Below are 20,127 nucleotides of genomic sequence, written 5' to 3' on the forward strand. Positions count from 1 at the left end.
ACAAGGTGTTTCCCATATTCCTTTTCAAGGTTGCTTGCTCCTGGGCAAATGTTCTGAAAATGGCTCAGCCTCCACACCTCTGCTGTGCACCCTCTTTCCTCTCACCTCATTCCCCAGCTGACCAAACCCCTTTGAATTACATCAGCTGCTGCTTCCAGACCATCACACCTGTCAAGACCTGCCTTAGGCACTGCATTCCTCTCCTGCTCTGCCTCTCAGCTCAGCAATGGAAATTCCACACCCTGCTGCTCTGGAGAGCCCCCCCTGCTCAGCCCTGCTCTGTGCTCCTGCTTTGGCAGGAAAGCACAACTCTTCACAGGTGCCCTCTTGCAGCTATTCACCTCCTCTGTTCTTCCTTGTCCCTTTCCAAGCTGCAAGCACAATTTTGCTGAGGTCAAAACAGCTTTGGATTGATGGGATCATGGTTTGGGTCATGCCACACACAAATTCTTTCTTTGGCAAGGGAAAAATTATTCAGCAGTCAGCCAGATGGGAAGCATTCCTTAACCCATCCTAGGTACCTCAGGCCACTGTCTTACAAGACCACCAACAAAGCTCTTACTAGGCATTGCCACTAGGTAGGCTCCACGCTGCCCATCACAGCACAATCTATCTATCAACATGTGATGACATCAGGAAAAGCCCACAGCCATGAAAACCCCCAAATCCCCTAAGGGTATGTCTCATACTCTTTGTGTGACAAAGCACCACTGGTGTTTCCTCTCACCTTCAAGCAGGCAAGTGTTTACTGAACATCACTTGGCTTGGTGAACAGCTGAGAACCCCTGAGTTCCTGCAGCTCTCTGTTAGGCAACTGACTGTCCCTCTGCATGCTCCACAGGCAAACATCCCATGCAGTGTAATTGCCTCTGTTGCTTCCAGGTGATCAGATGCAAAGCTGCTGTTGCCTGGGCCGTGGGCAAACCACTCTCTGTGGAGGAAGTGGAGGTTGCACCCCCAAAGGCAGGTGAAGTCCGTGTCAAGGTAAAAACAAATTTCACTGTTTCTCGTCTCCCTGCTGGGAATTCCTCTTCTTGTGGCTGTACCTTGAATGCACCTGGCAGGGACTGGTGTTACCAATGCCTGTTGGTAGCAGGTTCTCAGCACCAGAGTGAGAGCATTTTTAACCCTCTTTCTCTACCCATCTAAACCTATGAAGGAAGCCCTCCATGGTAAATGCTCATAGCTTATGATGCTTCTTGGTCTCACACATCACTTAGCTGCACATTTCACTGTGTCATCAAAGGTAAGGGAGTGGGAAGCTCTAGAGAACCTCATCCTTCAGGAACATGACTAGATCCTGGGCAACAACAAAATCAGATCATCCCTGACACTCAAACTTTGGGACTGCTGTTAGAAAAAAAGATTCCAGCCTGTGGATAGCACTGCAGGGCTCTGACACAGCTTGTTGCTGCTGCACACCAGCAGCCATGTCATACCTTTGGACTACTCATCCCAAACATCCCATAGCTCTCAGCAGTGGCCCTGCTCAGGTCATCAGAAAAGGACAGTCTTCACATGATTAACAGACTCTGTGGCACACCTGAGCACAGCACAACAAAGTACTCTTTCCTGCTCTGTTATGCCAGGCTCTTTCAGGCACAAGCACCTGGGATTCTCCTTTCCCAGAAATCTGGGAGCCAGAGACACTCCACAAACTAATCTCCTGCCCCTACAGCACAGCGCAGAGGAAAGGCACTTGAAGCATTCTGTGTCAGCGGAAGAGAAAGCCTGTCCTGGGTATAGTGGCCTGGGGTGGCAGAACCAGTGGTGGTGGGGATCATAACAGCCCTGTGAAAATTACTGCCACAAAGTGAGCTCAGCAGAGGTCAGAGATCACCTACTCTTTCCTCTCCAAACAGATGGTGGCAACTGGCATCTGTCACTCAGATGAAATCCTTAGGGAAGGTGGCATTGCCAATATAGATTTCCCAGTTATCCCAGGTCATGAAGGAGCAGGGCTTGTGGAAAGCATTGGAGAAGGAGTGACCTCTGTGAAACCAGGTAACAGAACCATGCACAAATACATACCCAGGATTCAGCTCTACAACAGCTGTTCAGGGTCTGCCCAGGGACAGAGACCTACTGCAGGATGTTCATTATTCCAGGTGACAAAGTCCTTCTCTTTTGTGTTCCTCAATGTGGAAAATGCATCTTCTGCCTGAATCCTGAGTCCAACTTCTGCCTGAAGGCTCAGTGAGTTTGCTCTGCCTCCCCCTACACCTAAATTGGGTCAGCTGTCTCTCAGTAAGTCTGACACCCCCACAGGTGCTTTACTGGATGAAAAAGCAGTGCTTCTACCTCCCAACAGCTTCCATGAATCACAGTGTGTGCTACCTGACAAGACCACTCGGTTCACTTGCAAAGGGAAGCAGATCCACCACTTCATGTGGGTCAGCACCTTTGCAGAATACACTGTGGTCCCAGACTATGCTGTTGCCAAGATCGATGCTGCTGCACCTCTAGACAAAGTCTGCTTGCTTGCTTGTGGGTTTTCCACAGGATATGGGGCTGCCATCAACACTGCCAAGGTTGGTATTCAGGCATGACCAGGAAAAGCATCCCACAGCCACACTCACCCCCTCACCGCCCTGTGCAACTCTCACCAACCTCCTCCTCCTGCTGCTGGACACTCACAGGACCCCATGTTGTGCAGGTAAAACCAGGCTCCACCTGCGCTGTCTTTGGCCTGGGAGGAGTTGGCCTCTCTGTTGTCATGGGCTGCAAGGCAGCCGGAGCTTCCCGCATCATTGCCGTTGATATCAACAAGGACAAGTTTGCCAAGGCCAAGGAGCTGGGAGCCACCGACTGCATCAGCCCTCAAGACTTCAAGAAACCCATCCACGAGGTGCTCATTGAGATGACAGGCTATGGTGCAGACTACACCTTTGAGGCTGTTGGGAAACAAGAGACCTTGGTAGGTGGCACTTTAGCGTGTGTCCTCCCTGTCACTGCTTTCACAGGCTCCCATCAGGGCAAAACTCAGGTGGGCTTACTGCCTGCACTGCTGGGCACACGCTTGGAAGGATAGTTTGTCTTTGGGAGGAAGCAACAGACAAGCTGCAAAACAGACACTGAGCACTCCATATCTCCTGCACAAGGGAGTCTGTGTCTTCAGATGCTCAGGGAGGGGCAGATGCCTGCACAGAAATAATGCCTGCCTGACAAATTCAACAGCACCTTCTCTAACTCACCTATCTGTCCCATCAGGCTGCTGCCATGACTTCCTGCAATGTGAGCACTGGCACATGCATAATGGTTGGGGTACAGAAAGCTGGTTCACTGCTTTCGATCGATCCTATGCTTCTGCTGAGTGGGCGTGCATGGAAAGGGTCTATGCTTGGAGGTATGAAACTTAGGGGAACACTTCTGACATCTCAGCTTTTACCTTTCCAGATACTGATTTCCAAGTATCTGTGGAACACATGAATAACTAGCCCCTTGAGTTTTCCCATCTGAGCTGCAGCTTCAACTCTAGCACAAAAGATACTTTCCCCCATAGTCATATCTCACTGAGCTCTGGCACACCAAGAATACTTCCAGTTTCCAGTGTCCCAAGAAGTCTCTTTGAGAGGGCTTTTGAGACAAACAAAACCAACTAAGAGCACTGCATTTCCATTGTACAGGCATGAAGCATGCTAATAAGCCTGTTACTGTTTCATACAGTGCAACACAGACACAACTGTCTGTGCTAACCCACTCTCATTCCAAGGAGAGGAATACATCTCACAACCACCAGACACCAGAAATAGCATTGGAGGTTTTTTTCATTCAATATTCTTTCCACCCTCGGTTATGACCAATGTGGTTCTGTTAGAGATCCCTGTCTGTGAGCTGAAGAGACTCTCTTGGCAGTAGCTCAGTGTCAGAGAGGGAGTGTGTAGCTACAGTGTAGAATTCATTATTCTGTGAACTGATATTGATATGACTCAGCTGACAGTTTTTCAGCTTGCTAGCATGGCCCTTTCACAACATAAGCTACTCTGTTCATCTAATACTGTGCTAGGTGATTGCCATGCTTTCAAACAGGCTGATTATGAGATTTTTGAGTTTTGTGACACTTCCTTCTGGCTGATTGCACTGGCCTATGTTTCCTGTGGGTGCTAGAGCAAGTGCCATAATAATAGAAATAATTGTACTTCTTCTGATCAAGCATACTGTGTCCAGTTCTGGAGCCCCTATGACAAGAAAGATATGGATGTGCTGGAATGTGTCCAGAGAAGGGCCATGAGTATGATCAGTGAGCTGGAGCTCCTTTCCTATGGAGACAGACTGAGACAGTTTGCTCTAAGGAGGACAGAAGGCTCTAAGGAGACCTAATTGTGACCTTCCAGTATCTGAAGGGGGCCTACAGGGAAGCTGGTGAGGGACTTTTTAGGGTGTCAGGTAATGGTAGGACTAAGGGGAATGAACAAAATTAGAAGTGGGTAGATTCAGACTGGATGTTAGGAAGAAGCTCTTCCCCATGAGGGTGGTGAGGCACTGCAACAGGCTGCCCAGGGAGGTGGTGGAAGCCTCATCCCTGGAGGTTTTTAAGGCCAGGCTGGATGTGGCTCTGAGCAACCTGATGTAGTGTGAGGTGTCCCTGCCTGTGGCAGGAGGTTGGAACTGGATGATCCTTGAGGTCCCTTCCAACCCTGACAATTCTATGATTTTATGATTCTATGAACTGCTTATCAGTCCCAACTTTGACAGCAACACTGCCTTACCCAAACAGCATTTCCCCTGTAATGCACTGTAGCTGCTCTCTCCTCTTTCTAGGGTGGAAGATGAGAGATTCTGCCACCAAATTAGTTTCCAGCTATTTGGAGAAGAAATTCAACTTGGATGTGCTAATCACCCACACGCTGCCCTTCCCTAAAGTCAACGAGGGACTGGAGTTGTTACGTGCAGGAAAAAGGTGAGACCCTGACCAGCAGGAGGGAGGGACAGCAAAGGCCACCTCCACCTACAATTCAAACAGCCCAAACACTCTGCAAGGCAGGCCATGCAGCATGCCTTCTCAGAAAGCATCCAAGCCTTGGGAGGAAGCAGGAACAAGAGCCCTGTGTAAGGAGGATTTGCCATAACCCAGAGCAAAGAGCCCACACTCAGCACAGGAAACGCTCCTGCTCATGCTTCAGCTCAGCAGAGCACAGCCCCAGCACTGCACCGAAGGCAGCACAAGCCCTTAGGCACCACATGGCAGGGCACTGTTTCAAAGCACAGGACAGGCAACAGAGTCAAGGAGTAAGGGGCAGCCTTGGCAACAACAGCATAAAAGCCAAAGGAAGGAAGAATGTTTCTTACAGCAGCAGCAGCAGCACATGAGCTTTGTGGAGGCTCAGCTGCTGAGGTGTTCCCTTCAGCAGGATTTGAGCCTGCCCCATTGCTGTATGACCCATGCAGCTGAGTCAGGGATGAGAAAGAAGTTGGCCTGTCCTGAGGCACACCTGCCTGCCCCACTGCCTGCTCCTGAACACTCCCAGCCACTACACTCAAATCCCCTCCTCTTCCTTCCATGTTTCAGCATTCGCACCGTCCTGCTCTTCTGAAGGATGCAGCCACGGGAGGCTGAGTTCAGGCACCGATGCAGCAGATACTCTCCTGGATTGGGCCCTTCTTGCCCAGCACATCATTTTGTGGGGTGCAAGGAGATGAGGGTGAGGAACATGCTGGCACTGATCCCGCTGCCAGTGCTCCTGTGCCTGGCTGAGACACACAGGGACACCGCTCCTCAGAAATGCTTTAGCCAATAAAGGGTTTCGGTCAAACTTGTCCCGTGTAGTGCACTGAACTGACAGAGGCCCCAGGGGGCAGGAGGAGCTCTTTCTCATACCCCATGTGCTTCCATCTAATGTTTCCTTGCAACTTCATGTTATGCTCAGACACACAGACATGGATGTGGTTCCATTTTTGCAAATGCTGGTGTACTTTTAACTTACTTCCATCACCCAAGTCCCACAGAACATTACTGCACAACTGTGCATAATCTTCCCTAGAGAACAGGACTGCCACCATGAGCCAGCCCTTCTGCTAAACAGACCCTTCTTGTGGTCTGGAACATTGGACTCATAGCACTGTAATGCCTTTTGACCTCTTCTGGGTAGCTCTACCCAAGTCTATAGCCCTTTGAACTTCTGCAACCTCACCACAATCAACAATTGCACAGCATATCATGAACACACAACTGAGCTATCCAAGGTTAACAACTTCTATTTTGTCTGCCAATTTACAATAGTTTCTGCACACCAGGCTCTCTGTGCCCTGCTATAGAAGTTACTGACATGTCTCTTGTCTGCTCTTTAAGCATAAACCAAACAGACTGCTGCTCTGCTATGAGTAATCACCAAAATTACTCACTGAATGTCTGAACTGAGCTCTAGCACCTCCCTACTGAGAAACACTACAAGAAGTTCCTCCCCATAAACAATGTTTCCCTAATATTGCAGGTGTTTCTGTACAACCTTAATTTCATACTAACATCAAATCTCAACACAAGGAATCCATTAGCCTCATAACTCCGTAATAAATGTAATAGATTTGTGGAGGATTGGGACAAAATCTAACCCCAGATGAAGGACAATTTGTTCTACAATAACTCTGCCTTAAGTCAAATGTCCTTGCACTTTAAAGATTATTTCAAAACACACTGACGAGCTGTTTCTGGACAAGATGGAAGGGCTGGATCTCTGCAGGGCTCAAGCACAGGCCTGCAGCAGACACCCATGGCCTATGTTTGTTTGCCCTGTGCACAGCATTGCATATGGGCACAGAATGTGTGCAGCTGCCAACTCAGCAGGGTGTTCTGCATCCTCATTGCTACACTCAGCTACCAGCCACAATCCAGTGAGTGCCAGTGGGGCAATGCTCAACTGCCCTCTCCTCCAGCTGGCAAAGAGTTACTGCTAGCTTTCCAGAAACTTGGAGATTCTCCTGTCCCTTCCATAATGATCACTAACTGGGCAGGACTTCAAATGCCAGCAGATAATTAGAGAGCCAGTGCAGAGGAGGGCAACAGAGCTGGGGAAGGGCCTGGAGAATAAATCTTAGGAAGAGCAACTGAAGGAGCTGGGACTGTTCAGTTTGAAAAAGAGGAAGCTGAGGGGAGACCTCATCACTCTCTACACCTGAAAGGACATTGTGGAGAGGTTGGTGCTGGTCTCTTCTCAACAGGTAAGTAGTGATAAAACAAGAGGGAATGGCCTCAAGCTGCAAGTGGTTAGGTTTAGACATGCTGATTATGGGTGACCCAGGAACTGGACCAGAGGAAAAGGGATCTTCCTTTGGTGCCATAGGCTGGTACTAACTACACTGTGGCCCTGAGAAATAACTTAGAAGTCAGTAGAAAAGATTGTTAACAATAAGGGCATTCTTGGCTTCTTAGAATAGGGAAGTAATTTCAAATCTATTTGTTGAGTACCCTGCAGTTATCTCCAAAGTCTCAGGCATGAATTTGCTGCTAGAAAACCAAAATTAATCTGAATAATTGTGCTAAATTTCCTGGGAATGCTTCAGACTTGCAGTCTTGTCATATAGAAAGAGAGGTGTATCTGTTGTTGTAGGTTTCTGTTTGGAATAGAGGCTGTCAGAAGCATCACTTGAGAGCAAGTCACATTGCCATGGCTGTCCATGGGCACTGGCATCTAGAGTATTATAGTTCATGAGTGCTTAATGACAACACCTATGTCAAAGTAAATTTTTGCATTGAGTTCTTTAGGGTGAGGTCTTGACTAGTTGCACTTTATCACTTGCATAAAACACTAGTACAGGACACCAAGTAAAAAATTCTCACAAAAAGAGTGGTCAGGCATTGGAATGTGCTGCCCAGGGAGGTGGTTGAGTCCCCAAGCCTGGATGTGTTTAAAGGCGTTTTGGATGTGGTGCTTGGGGGTATAGTTTAGGGGCGACCCTTGTAGAGTAGGGTTCTGGGTTGGACTTGGTGATCCTGAGGGTCTTTTCCAACCTGAACATTTCTATGCTTCTGTGATAAAAGATCAGCTTTTTGTGGTTTATTTGATTTTTAGTGAAAGCAAAAACCTGAGAACTTCAACCACAAAATTCTGCAAATTACTTAATGCTACAGTAAAACTGTTATGGCCACTTTCATACTTATTTTGAATACATCTAATCAACACAGGCCATTGATTTGATAAGTTATTTTGCTTTGGTATACTTCAGTATTATAGAATAGAATAGAATAGAATAGAATAGAATAGAATAGAATAGAATAGAACCGAACCGAACCAGGCCAGGTTGGAAGAGACCTTCAAGATCATTGTGTCCAACCTATCATCCAACACCACCTAATCAACTAAACCAAGCACCCCATCAAGTCTCCTCCTAAACACCTCCAATGATGGCAACTCCACCACCAGGATTAATTAGGGAAATTACTTCTGAAGCTTTTCCTTTGGAACCAGCCATTTCTTTAATTATTAGATAATATTCTAAATGTATATTTTTATTCACAACCCCGTTATGTTAAATAGGAATTGTCCAAGGAAGTATCAACCAGCTTTGAGCATTTGATGTCAGTTTCCATCTTTTCAAAGTCCTCCACCCTTCAGACAGCTGCATTTGTAATTCACAGAAGTTAATTGACGCTGACGTGGGCCACGACAGGAATTTCTTTTGGATGCTATAGTAGTAGCTTCCTCCAGTCCTCCACAGGCAAATGTAGGGAACAAATCAGAATTCAAAAAGGCCTTTTTGAGTCTCCACCTCTGGAGACATTCAAAACCCATCCGAATGTGTTCTGGTGTGATTTACTGTAAGCGATGCTGCTTCAGCAGGGTGGTTAGAATAGATGACATCCAGAAGGCCCTTTCAACCCCTACCTTCTGTGATTCTCTGAGAGCAATGCCCCACGAGAAGAGCGCTACACTCAAGCATCCGCTGCTGATACCTGCTCACCGTTATCCCAGGTCTTCCCCCGCAGCGGCGTTTGCGGGGAGAACAACACCTTCCCCTGCTTGCGCTCCGGCCCCGCCATCCCGGCGGGGAATAAGAGCGATCAGGACAGAGCCCCCTTTGGTAGCTCTACAACCCGCCACCCCCTCCCGCCTCCCTTTCCCCTCACGGCAGCTCCACCCCCGCGCGGTGCGGAGACGCAGCGCGCACGCGCCGGCGGACGCGTGCCGGGAGAGGCTAGGCCGGGCCGCGGTATCCCTGCGCCATGGCGAGCGGGGTGAGGCGTCACAGCGCGCGGCCGTTCCGCGGGGCCCGCGGTCCGCCGTGGGGTCCATGGGGCGGGAGGTGCTGAGGCGGGCGATCCCTGCTGTCCCTCGGACCGGGTGGGCGGAAGGTGGTGGGAGGCACTTCGGAGCCAGCGCTTGTGGGCCTTTGTGGTTTGATTTGCTCCCTCCTCAGTGCCGCAGTGGTAGCGGAAGTGGGGGCGCAGGGGTTGGCGTGGGGTCTCCTTACTCCTGTAAGGATGTGCAGCGGTAGTCCGCGCCCTTACTGACGGGGATGGGAGCCCTGCTGTAAGCATCTGCAGGAGCAGGGACAAAACCACATGCATGGCTCCCCGCAGTGCCTTACGGCGGTCCCCCCGTCCGCGCACGTTTTCTGAATCTGAAGGTTCCGTTTGTGTGCTTAGACCGCTTGTTGGTCACGGTGCTGGAAGAACGAGCAGGAGACCTTGAGCTTGCGTGGTTCCTGCGGGCTTTAGGCAGATGTGACTTCATGAGCGTGAAGAAGGGGCAAAGAGATGTCCGTAGAGCAGAGGGCTGGGAAGGTGATGGCTCCTCGGTGCATATTGCGTTACCGCAGGGCAGTAAGGAGCTGTCAGCAGGGATGGGTGGGTAATGGCAAGGACGGTTCACCCTGTGCATTTTCTCCCTCTGACTTGGGTGCAAGAAAGAATCGGTGCGTGTTTGGGAAGATGCCTCTGCAACAAGCGTGATCCTTGAGGCTTGCTGTCCAGCACCTTGGCCAGTCTTTTCAGTACAGCTGGACTCTGATTGCTCTCAAAACTATGTACTACTGCGTTAGTTTCAGGGCATTTGTTCAGTGGCCCTGGGTCCAAGCCAGGCTGGGTGCTCTCACTTTGCCTTCAGCATCTAGGCTGGTCCAGGCCCGCAGCAGTTTTGGAGCAGCTGCTTAATTTCCTCTTGAACTGGGTGGCTGATTGAGCGTGCAGCAATAAGCAGGGCAGCAGTTGTGTTCTTGTGCTAATCTGTTAATAGAGCATTAAGAACTGGTGAAAGTTGGGGGTTCTTTTCCGGTTGTTAGCTATAGGATCTTAAGCAAAGCAACAGCAGGAGGTTTTGGATATGGAAACGTCAGAAGATGGGGCTTTTCTGATACTCTCTGAGTAGTCCAGGGGCTTTTGTGGCTCTGTGAGCTGACTGCAGTTTCAAAAGCCAGCTTCTTTAAAAGCTTCAGAATCAGAAGTCACTTTCAAAACGTGCTCCCAGATGCATAACATTCATTTTAGGAAGATTAGAATTTAGCCCATAAGGAGAATTTTCTCCCCTCTTTAATCCTGTGCTTCAGCAAGCTTGTGGAAATCAAAGTTTCCGGATTGCTCAGTCTCCTATGTGAGAACAAGTGACTTCATGATGGGAGGATGAGGGATGGATTGAAAACCAGTAAATGATTTATCAAATGATAGCTTCACTTGCACTTTGTGCCTTGACTTACATTTTCTTGCAAAATCTTTGGTATGTTTAGAAATCATGCCTGAATGCCCATGCTGCCGCTCCGGTCACTTACTATGTTACGTTTAGTGCACTTTTGTAGTCTTTAGCCTGGTAATAAAAACCAAGGCAAGAGGTTCTGGGTTAAGGTGGTTTCTGCCTGATCTAGGACCCTGCTGGCTGTAGGAGTGGGTGCCTGTTACCTGTTAGACAGCATCAGGGCTTTTAGGGTCGGCAGCATCTATTTTAGCAAGTTTAAGCCGAGGTGAATGTCTGCAGTTCTGCTATTACAGTACAGCGATGGCGTTAGCTGGTTCTGGCTGACTCCAGTACTATTAATTGCACAAAAGTACTGCAGAAAGTCATAAACTATTTTCTTCTACACATGCAGGTGAGTGACCAGAGTTGGCAAGCCTAACAAGTGGTCTTGGCGCCATTTTTCCCTCCAGGCAGTGAAATTTCAGGAAGGCTGGATGACTGTGTCTGCTCTTTGGAATTTACATGAATCCCATTGCAGTGATTCCACAGGAACACTGCAGCTAGTTTGAACACAAAAAAATTCATCATTTTCTTGTGGTTTATAGTGCATGCTATGAAATGCTTACTATCTCCAACCGTCATAGCAGTGGCTTAGACCTTGTTTGCATAGAAAAAAAAGTCAGTGTAACTTTTATAGTGTAACTGAATATAACCCAAATATAAACCAAAATACACGGTTGCTATTCTGGAATAGATTGCAAAAGGATGTCTTCCAAAGCAATCTAGTGTGTGACAGCATTCCCTGTCAGGTTTTATGTAATTAGGTTTTGAATTTGATTTCACAGCTCATCTGCATGCCCTGCAGGCAGGTATTCCATATCACACTTTCTGTGTCTGTCAGAAAACAAAATTCAGATTATTTGATGCCCTGTTTCTCCTGAAGGCCATGCTTTGTAAAACTGAACTTGAAGGCTACTTCAGATGCTTAGCCTTGCAGCGCCTGAAGCTGCTCTGGATTGTGTGGCTGTAGTGTCAGCTGATTTCCCCAGTCATCTGCACAGATGTAAACCCAATCCTATCAAACAGGTACAGCTCCACAAATCCTGCTCTCTCCAGGCTCTGCACCATTTGCCTTGAAAAACTTTCTGGGATATATAGGTGTGGTTCCAGAGCAGAATTTGTCATGCTGCTGAGAGCAGTGAATGTGTACTTTGTAATGCACACAGGCTCTGCCAGAGTGTCAGTGCACAATCACTCAACAGATAATAACCATACAGTAAAACCTCTCTGATCCCTGTGCATCATCACTGGAGGGCTTTGTGCAAGAGCACACATCTCCTTGCCAAAATCATACTCAGAAGCCATCTGATAAGGAACAAGAAATTCCCTCTTGATGTGGGCCTTAGACCATTATGTGACCTCCAGCTTGCTGTTAACTTTGAACACTCAAAGGAGCACATCTGAGATGAGCGCCCATCTCTTGTTTTAAACCCACCATTTTTGTTTTGCAATCTTTTCCCTCCTGTTGCTCATTTCACTGCAGCATTTGAGTATCTCCTAAGCACTCCTGGCTTTATTACATTTTTTGATAATGGCATCCAAATTTTAGATCTCCATTTATTGTTATTTAACTTCCTGAAAGCAAATGTAGGGCAATTAAACCTCTGTGTTGAAATGATGAATTTCAGATCTGGGATTCTTTCCAAAAGCCAGTAGTGTTTCTCTCATTTTCTCATTTGGTTGAACAAGAATTACTTTTAATGAGCCATACAACAGATGTCCTCTTTGTTGTTGTTGTCTTTTAGGTTATTAAATGCAAGGCTGCTGTTGCCTGGGAAGCAGGTAAACCCCTCTCTCTTGAGGAGGTGGAGGTTGCTCCACCAAAAGCTCATGAAGTTCGTATCAAGGTAATTAAAACAACTGTATGACTGTATGCATTGTATTTTGGGAGACTTAAGTATTAAAGCTGAATGGTTTGTTTACTAGCAGTCTTCTGAATGGACAGTATTAGTTCATTAGTATCTCAGCTGGCTTTGCAATGAAGAAAACTCTGGTACTTAGATCATCTGTTTATGAAAAACACTAATTTCTACTGGTCTCACTTCAGTCATGACTAGTCTTGGGGATCAGTTCCAGTCATTACAGATTAAGGTCCCTCAAAACATCTGAGCTAGGACTACCTTGGTCTTGTTTGAAGCCCAGTAGTTTGTGACGTGCTGCAGCTGTGTGACAAGCTGGGTTTTACTTCAGTGAGGCCACAAGTTACTGGCTGCTCAGCTGTGGTCTCTTGGATTCTCCATATCCAAGCTCCTGATTTGGTCAGGACTTTCCAGTAGGCCATATCTGCCAAGAAGTGTACATTAAGATGAAATTTATCTCCTTGGTGCTAAAGCCTTAATTTATTTAGTGCTGAGAACTCTGTGTGGTCTCTCTGATCATTTTACCTTGGAGAGACTAACTTATTTCAAATCCAAAATGCCAACCTACTCTGAGATAAGCAAGAGTACTGATTTCTAGCTTTGGGAAACCAGATGTCATCTTCTACCCATCTCAGTGTCAGAATGGAGTTGATGGAAATGAGAAAATATGTACTATCATGACTTCACTTTTGCAAAGCAAAAAAATGTGCCTTGCCTTGGCACCCCGTGCCTTGCTGGGAGTGGAAAGTGTGTTAACCATATCACAAATGCTGCCAAGATTGGCAAATCTGTCTTGTGGGTTTCAAATGTCTGACCAAAGAGAATATGAGATGTGTGCTACTGTTCTCTTCTTCTGCATGCCTCAGGTTTTGTATTTCTTCACAGATAGTTGCCACTGCTGTCTGTCACACTGATGCCTATACTCTGAGTGGTGCTGATCCTGAAGGATGTTTCCCTGTGATCTTGGGTCATGAAGGAGCAGGAATTGTAGAAAGTGTTGGGGAAGGAGTTACCAAAGTAAAGCCAGGTAAAAAAAATATTTTACAAGCTTTCTGCCTTCCTAAGAAATGTTATTTTGCTACATGGTTCACTGTCGAATGGGGCCACTGCAATGCTGTAGAGCAGGAGCGAGTATAATGTCTTACTCTGGGATGTCTGTGAGGCACAACACTAATCTATTCAGCGTGCTCTTGGTTTAATGCTTGTAAGAGCCCAGCACACCAATTTCTCACTCGGAAATGGATCAGTATAATTACACTGGTTGCTGCTTTTGGTTTTTTGTTTGGGGTTTTTTTCACATGATAGTTGTTACCTGTCAAAGGGCTTAAAAATGTTTAATCATGTTTCTCACTGGTGCTTGGGGGTGGGTTTGTGTTACACTGGCATTTATTTGTTCTAGAATGATGAAATTTTAATTGGTTGTCTGGTCAAACATGAGAAAAGTGTTTTACCTATCACTTTCTCTAAACAATGCTACTTTATACCATAAATGTTTTGTCATACACAAAGCTCACATAAAAGCCATGAAAATGGCTTCAATAATGTTAGGTTTTTTCCTAGTGCCTTTCTTGGGTTGATAACTAACCACAACATATTTCTTTATTTTCTCTTAGGGGACACTGTTATCCCTCTATACATCCCCCAGTGCAGAGAATGCAAGTTCTGTAAGAATCCTAAAACAAATCTGTGCCAGAAGATAAGGTCTGTATGGTTCTCTTTTTGATGCACAGTATATTTGTTCAATGTGTATCTGTTCCAGTCATCAAAAGTAATTGATAAGAGTTAGCTTTACAGAATAAATCTTGAGATGCAATTTAAGAAGGACATTGAGATACTTGAATGTGTCCAGAGAAGGGCAACAAGGCTGGGGAGAGGCCTCAAGCACAAGCCCTGTGAGGAGAGGCTGAGGGAGCTGGGGTTGTTTAGCCTGGAGGAGGCTCAGGGGAGACCTTGTTGCTGTCTGCAACTACCTGAAGGGAGGTTGTAGCCAGGAAGGGGTTGGTCTCTTCTCCCAGGTAATCAGCACCAGAACAAGAGGACACAGTCTCAAACTGCACCAGGGGAGGTTTAGGCTCGAGATGAGGAGAAAGTTCTTCACAGAGATAGTTGTTAGCCTTTGGGAATGGGCTGCCCAGGGAGGTGGTGGAGTTCACCATCCCTGGAGGTGTTCAAGAGGGGATTGGACGTGGCACTTGGTGCCACAGTTTAGTAGTCATGAGGTGTTGGGTAACAGGTTGGACTTGATGATCTTTGAGGTCTTTTCCAATCTTACTGATTCTATGATTTAATGACTTGGAAAATACTTGGTTTATGGAGTCAATTACAGACTACTTTGTAATTCTTCCTTCCTTTGCCTTTAAGTCTATCTCTATTTTCTTATATGTGTAGGTGTAAACTGCTAGCTTGTGTCCATAGTTTTGAAAACCTAAATTCTCCAACCCCATATTTAATTACTGCTAAAGGGAAACACTTCAAGGAATTTAGCTCTTTGGAGTCAACACCAAAGCTCTCAAGCAGTACAAAATTACCCCCAGCTGGTTTTCCCTTGGCACCTGCTTCCTAGCTAAACTTCCAGATCCTGTTCTGAAAATCATTCTCCCAAACAAAAATCCCAGGGACATAACTGATAGCTGCTATTCAAGGGAAGTGTGCTGAAGGAGGTGAAGGCAGAGGAGTGGTAGCTGACAACATCAGTGTAAGATAAACTCAGTTTCTTTCAGTGCTTCCATGGAGGAATTGCCACCATGAAGTTTCAGGAGTTTAGCCCCTGATTTCTGTGAACTCCCGGGTTTACTGGAGTGATTGAAAAATAATGGTGCAAGTATGCAACTGCATCTTGGTGCTACTTAATGGATACACTTTGGTGAGAGTATTTACTGCTTAAGACACTTAACTGTGCTTTCCCATCTTTGTCTCAAGAATTACTCAAGGGAAAGGACTCATGCCTGATGGTACCAGCAGATTCACCTGCAAAGGAAAGCAGATTTACCACTTCATGGGAACTAGCACCTTCTCAGAGTATACTGTGGTGGCTGACATCTCCGTAGCCAAGATAGATGCTGCAGCACCACTCGATAAAGTGTGCCTGCTTGGCTGTGGAATCTCTACTGGCTATGGGGCTGCTGTTAACACTGCTAAGGTAACGCTGTGGTTGCCTCTGAACTTTCCTCTGTAACTGTCTGAGACAAAGTGCACAGGTAACTTAGACACAGATTTAGGACTGTAACTGTGCTGGCCCAATTTCTGTTTCTTCTTCCTCAGCTGATGAAATTTAACTAAAAATTTCTAACTTCTTCATAAAGGCCATATCAGTTTAGAACTTGATCCCCCTTTAGAGGAAATCCAGGTAGAAGATTCCTCATCCCTTTTGATACCAGTTATATAGAAATTACTTTTCCAATTGATCTTGATCTTAATCTTGTTGATAGTTTGAAGTTCAGAGTGAGACAGAGGTGGCAGGTGAGTGTGCACAACTCTGGGGCAGGTTATGGGAGTTAAGTCTTTTGAACAAAATTAAAAGCTTGGTGCCTAAAGAAGTTTTGGCTTTAATTTCTGTATAGTTTCTCTTATGCAAGGGATAAAATCTCATAGCCATTTATCTTTTCTTCCACATTTCTTTCACTGCAGACTTCTTAACCTGTTTCCCACTCAGGTGGAAGGATGAATTTTCTGTGTTGGTCATGGCTCTTTTCTTATTCCTAGGTGGAACCTGGCTCTACATGTGCTGTCTTTGGTTTAGGAGGAGTGGGCCTGGCTGTTATTATGGGCTGTAAAATAGCAGGAGCATCCCGTATCATTGGCATTGACATTAACAAGGATAAGTATGCCAAAGCCAAAGAGTTTGGAGCTACTGAGTGCATTAGCCCTGAAGACTTCAAGAAGCCCATACAGGAGGTGCTGGTTGAGATGACCGATGGTGGTGTAGACTACTCATTTGAGTGCATTGGTAACGTTGGCGTCATGGTGAGTGTTTGCATAGCAGTAGTACTTAGAGGGAGGGGATATGTACCTGCCACTTAGTTGTTTAGCTGAGTAGCACAATGAGCTGCTTTCTTGTTACAGAAGGCATACCATACTAATTTATTTTTAAAATAGTAATAACTGCTATGACCAAAAAGGCCAATTGACATCCAATCTGTATTATGTAGTGAAAGGAGATGCTACTCCTTAGCTTGAAAATGGCACTTAAAGCTTATAAACTTTTTCCTGTAATGGGAATTCTTTGAAAGAGTTTTAATCTGCTGACTGTTGAAAACTTAAAACAACCCACAAACATAAAATGCATTGTACATTGAACAGTCAAATCTTAAGGACCACTCACTACTTCCCCAATTCCTCAAATTATGAATTTAACCTTTGGAAAGGCAGAAATATTACTGAACATAAGGGTAGATTTCCAGGAATTACAACAGCATTACTACCTGTCAGTAACATGGTCTATACTGTCTCTGATTACAGTTTATCTCAGCTCCCAGGGCAAGTTCAGAGTGACTTCTTGAGAAGTGAAAAGAGATATAAAAGGAATATTTTACAGTCAAGGGACAAGTAAATGCATTTTTTAGTGTATTTCTTGTTCCCTATATACTAATATGGTAACTGGGGGAAAGGCAGTGAAACCTGTGCCTGTCTAGGTAGTCTAAACATTAGCAATACCTGCTCTGCTTTGTTCTGTCCATCTGTGAAGAGGGCTGCCTTGGAAGCCTGCCACAAAGGCTGGGGAGTGAGTGTCATAGTTGGAGTAGCTGCTGCTGGTCAGGAGATTTCCACACGGCCATTCCAGCTGGTAACTGGGCGGACATGGAAAGGAACTGCATTTGGAGGTAACTCTCTTTTGGCATGGAGATAATTAACTGCAGGTGAAAGCTGGCAAGAACATACCAGCTTGCTTTTGCTTGTCCAAGGAATGTACTACTGACAAGCTATTCATAAATGCCGTGTTGACTTTTAAGATACAAGATACTCCTACGTACAGGCTACAAATAAACACAGTATGATAGATCACGCATTTTGGGACAGCACACAACTATGCTAAAGGAATGGTATGGAGGGATTGCTTTATCACCAAGTGAAGGTTTGGTTTGGTGAAAGGACCTGGTCTTTGGGGAGATGGGACGTCACATAAATGTTTGTGTTGCTTAATTGCTAAGCACAGTGGGGGACTAACATGGGAACATGCTATGAAGAGCTTTCAAATAAAACAGTTGCTCAATACACCTTTTCTGCTGTCAGACCCAAATCACACTGAGGCTTTTACAGCTACAGGTAACTTGGAGATTCAGTAATTGCTTAAGTTCTCTAAAGTATCCAAACTTCACATTATTATTACACTGTTCTTTTTCCAAGTAATACAAAACTTAGGTTATAAAGATAGATAGAGGGGCTGAAAGAGATGCCTTGGTTGTGGTAGCATCATTTGCTTTCTAACTGAGCTGGTCTGGCAATTTTTTGTTGGGTGGAATTTTCAACCCACCACAATTGTGCATGCTTTCCTCCCTGAGGGCTGCTGTGATGTTGAATGCTGAAAGGCCTAGTGAAGCGTCAGTGCACGTATGTGTTTGGATAGTGTGTCCTCATGCATTCCTCACTCACTGCCTGCCCAGAGGAGGAAACATATGCCACTGCTTTCAGTTCCATTTCCTGTTTATCACACAAGTGCCTGTGTAAGGGTTGTATTTGTTAGTTTGTTTTCTGAGGTAGATGGAAAAGTGAAAACCAAATGACTGCTCTCTTGTGTTTCAGGTTGGAAGAGCGTAGACAGTGTCCCAAAACTGGTGACTGACTACATGTCCAAAAAGATCAAGGTTGATGAATTTGTGACTCACACCCTGCCTTTTGACAAAATTAATGAGGCTTTTGAGCTGATGCATACAGGAAAGAGGTAATGCTCATAATACTGAAAGATCTGTATAAAACATTTCTTGGTAAGACACTGCCAAATACAGGTTCTCTGCCCACTGTCATGTTTTAAACAGGGAGGATAAAGGCTGACATATACCACACATGTTCAGAGATAAATAACCCTTCCCTGAGCTTCTAGGCATGTGCCGTAACACAGACAGGAGTAAAAAGCCTCTAAAAAAAAGGCTTTTTGAAGTTCAAAGTGTTTCTCAGTGTTTAAGGAAACACAGAAGCATGTTAAAGCTGATCAAGGTCCCAAGTCAGTCTCAGGCTTCCAACGCTGCTAAAACATTCCTCCTCAAAAAAAGAGACTGAAGGGGAGTTTAGAGAATGAGATTTATAGCAGTGCCTCTTAAAAGTAGAAACCAGCTTACTTGGCAGACTAGGTCACATGCTGTTTAAGAACATGTTTTGGATGAAGGGAAGAATCAGCAGGTAGACAAGAAGAAAAATAAAGAGTGATGTTCTGGTAGAAAAGTACATCTTTGCCTGTGTATTTCCACTGATGCAGGCAACTCCTTATCCATACTTGGGTTCATTTGCAGATACATAGTTCCCAGCATCATCTCAAGAAAACAGTACCATCTTTGATCTCAATCCATACTGATGTATAGAACTCTTCTAAAAAAGACTAGTGGCTTTATCTTCTGTATTCCTGTTTTAGATAAGTCAGTTAACAGTAACTGCAGTTGTACTTTTTACAACTGGAAGCATGGCAAATCCAGCAGTTGATCCTCTTTCCCAGTAACAAACTTCTGTATCATTTCAGTGGTTTACTCCTACATGAGCATATCCTATGAGAGTAATAATGTAAGTTCTGGACAACTCTCCAAGCAGTCAAAAGATTGAATATTGTAAATATTAATGTTCCTGATCAGTATTACTGGCTAACTGCTGAAAACTTGGTGTGCAATTTGAAAAAGCTTCCACTTCAAGTGTACCTTCTTGGAGAAGAAACCAAAACAAGCAGGCATTACTAACCCTTATTAAATGCTATAGGTGTAACCTAGTTCTTACAAGAGATGGAAGTTACAAACCTGTTTCAGCAATGAAAGGAAGAGGTGAGAGTCAAGAGAAAATGGACTTATTGGTAACTTCTTTTTTTCTTTCTTTCTCATTTGAAGCATTCGAACTGTCCTAAAGCTTTAGAGCCAAATGCAGACCTTCCAGTTGGCCAGCAATATGGCAACTCTCCTCTTACAATGGAATTTCTGACAGAAGGTAGAATCAAGCAAATGAAAGCTCACTGGGACTAAGAAGATGATGTATTTAGGATGAACATACTGAATACTGCATAACAAAAATTCAGTAACCACTAAATAGTGTTACATAATTAGCACTTGTTGTGCAACTTCTCTTTCTGTACTTGTTCTTCACTTCAATAGTGCCTAACTCAATCTACTTAATAAAAGGTTATTTCTAAACAGTGGTGGAATTATTGAGCAGTAAGAATGTGACAATGATTGCTCTGTTTTCCTTTAGTGACTTTATACAGCATGTGTGTACATGACAAGAGGAAAAGCATTCTTCAGAGTCAATAGCAGTTTGCTAAGCACTGCTGAGTTGAGCAGCAACACTGATGTGTCTTAACTGTACTGAGAGAGGGGCAAGAACTCCCAACAGCTGTCAAGTTCCTTAAGGTTATTCTAGGACTACAAAGGATGTACCATCCAGCTGTACCTTAAAGGCAACTATAGAGCAGAGTGTGA

At 45.3% G+C, this 20,127-nt stretch overlaps 2 protein-coding genes across 3 annotated transcripts; both read left to right on the forward strand.

Annotated features, from left to right (window-relative positions):
• The first annotated feature begins 837 nt into the window (after window positions 1-837).
• Window positions 838-5,625, forward strand: LOC104301110 (alcohol dehydrogenase 1-like). The gene is made up of 8 exons (XM_054163028.1): window positions 838-984; window positions 1,863-2,004; window positions 2,109-2,196; window positions 2,312-2,531; window positions 2,657-2,917; window positions 3,211-3,346; window positions 4,762-4,900; window positions 5,510-5,625. Exons 1-8 carry the CDS (start codon window positions 853-855, stop codon window positions 5,532-5,534), a joined length of 1,143 nt encoding a protein of 380 aa, XP_054019003.1. The 5' UTR covers window positions 838-852; the 3' UTR covers window positions 5,535-5,625.
• A 3,499-nt stretch (window positions 5,626-9,124) lies between these two features.
• LOC104301107 (alcohol dehydrogenase class-3) lies at window positions 9,125-19,839 on the forward strand. Of its 2 annotated transcripts, none has more exons than XM_054163042.1 (9): window positions 9,125-9,169; window positions 12,407-12,508; window positions 13,406-13,547; window positions 14,134-14,221; window positions 15,440-15,659; window positions 16,223-16,483; window positions 17,205-17,340; window positions 18,260-18,398; window positions 19,543-19,839. In XM_054163042.1, the coding sequence occupies exons 1-9, from the start codon at window positions 9,158-9,160 to the stop codon at window positions 19,565-19,567; spliced, it is 1,125 nt and encodes a 374-aa protein (XP_054019017.1). In that variant the 5' UTR covers window positions 9,125-9,157; the 3' UTR covers window positions 19,568-19,839. The 2 variants fall into 2 exon arrangements, with proteins under 2 accessions (XP_054019017.1, XP_054019024.1); XM_054163049.1 differs by lacking the exon at window positions 9,125-9,169 and adding an exon at window positions 10,950-11,013.
• The last annotated feature ends 288 nt before the right edge of the window (window positions 19,840-20,127 follow it).

The sequence above is a fragment of the Dryobates pubescens genome, chromosome 1 (assembly GCF_014839835.1).
Source record: "Dryobates pubescens isolate bDryPub1 chromosome 1, bDryPub1.pri, whole genome shotgun sequence".
NCBI lineage: Eukaryota > Metazoa > Chordata > Aves > Piciformes > Picidae > Dryobates > Dryobates pubescens.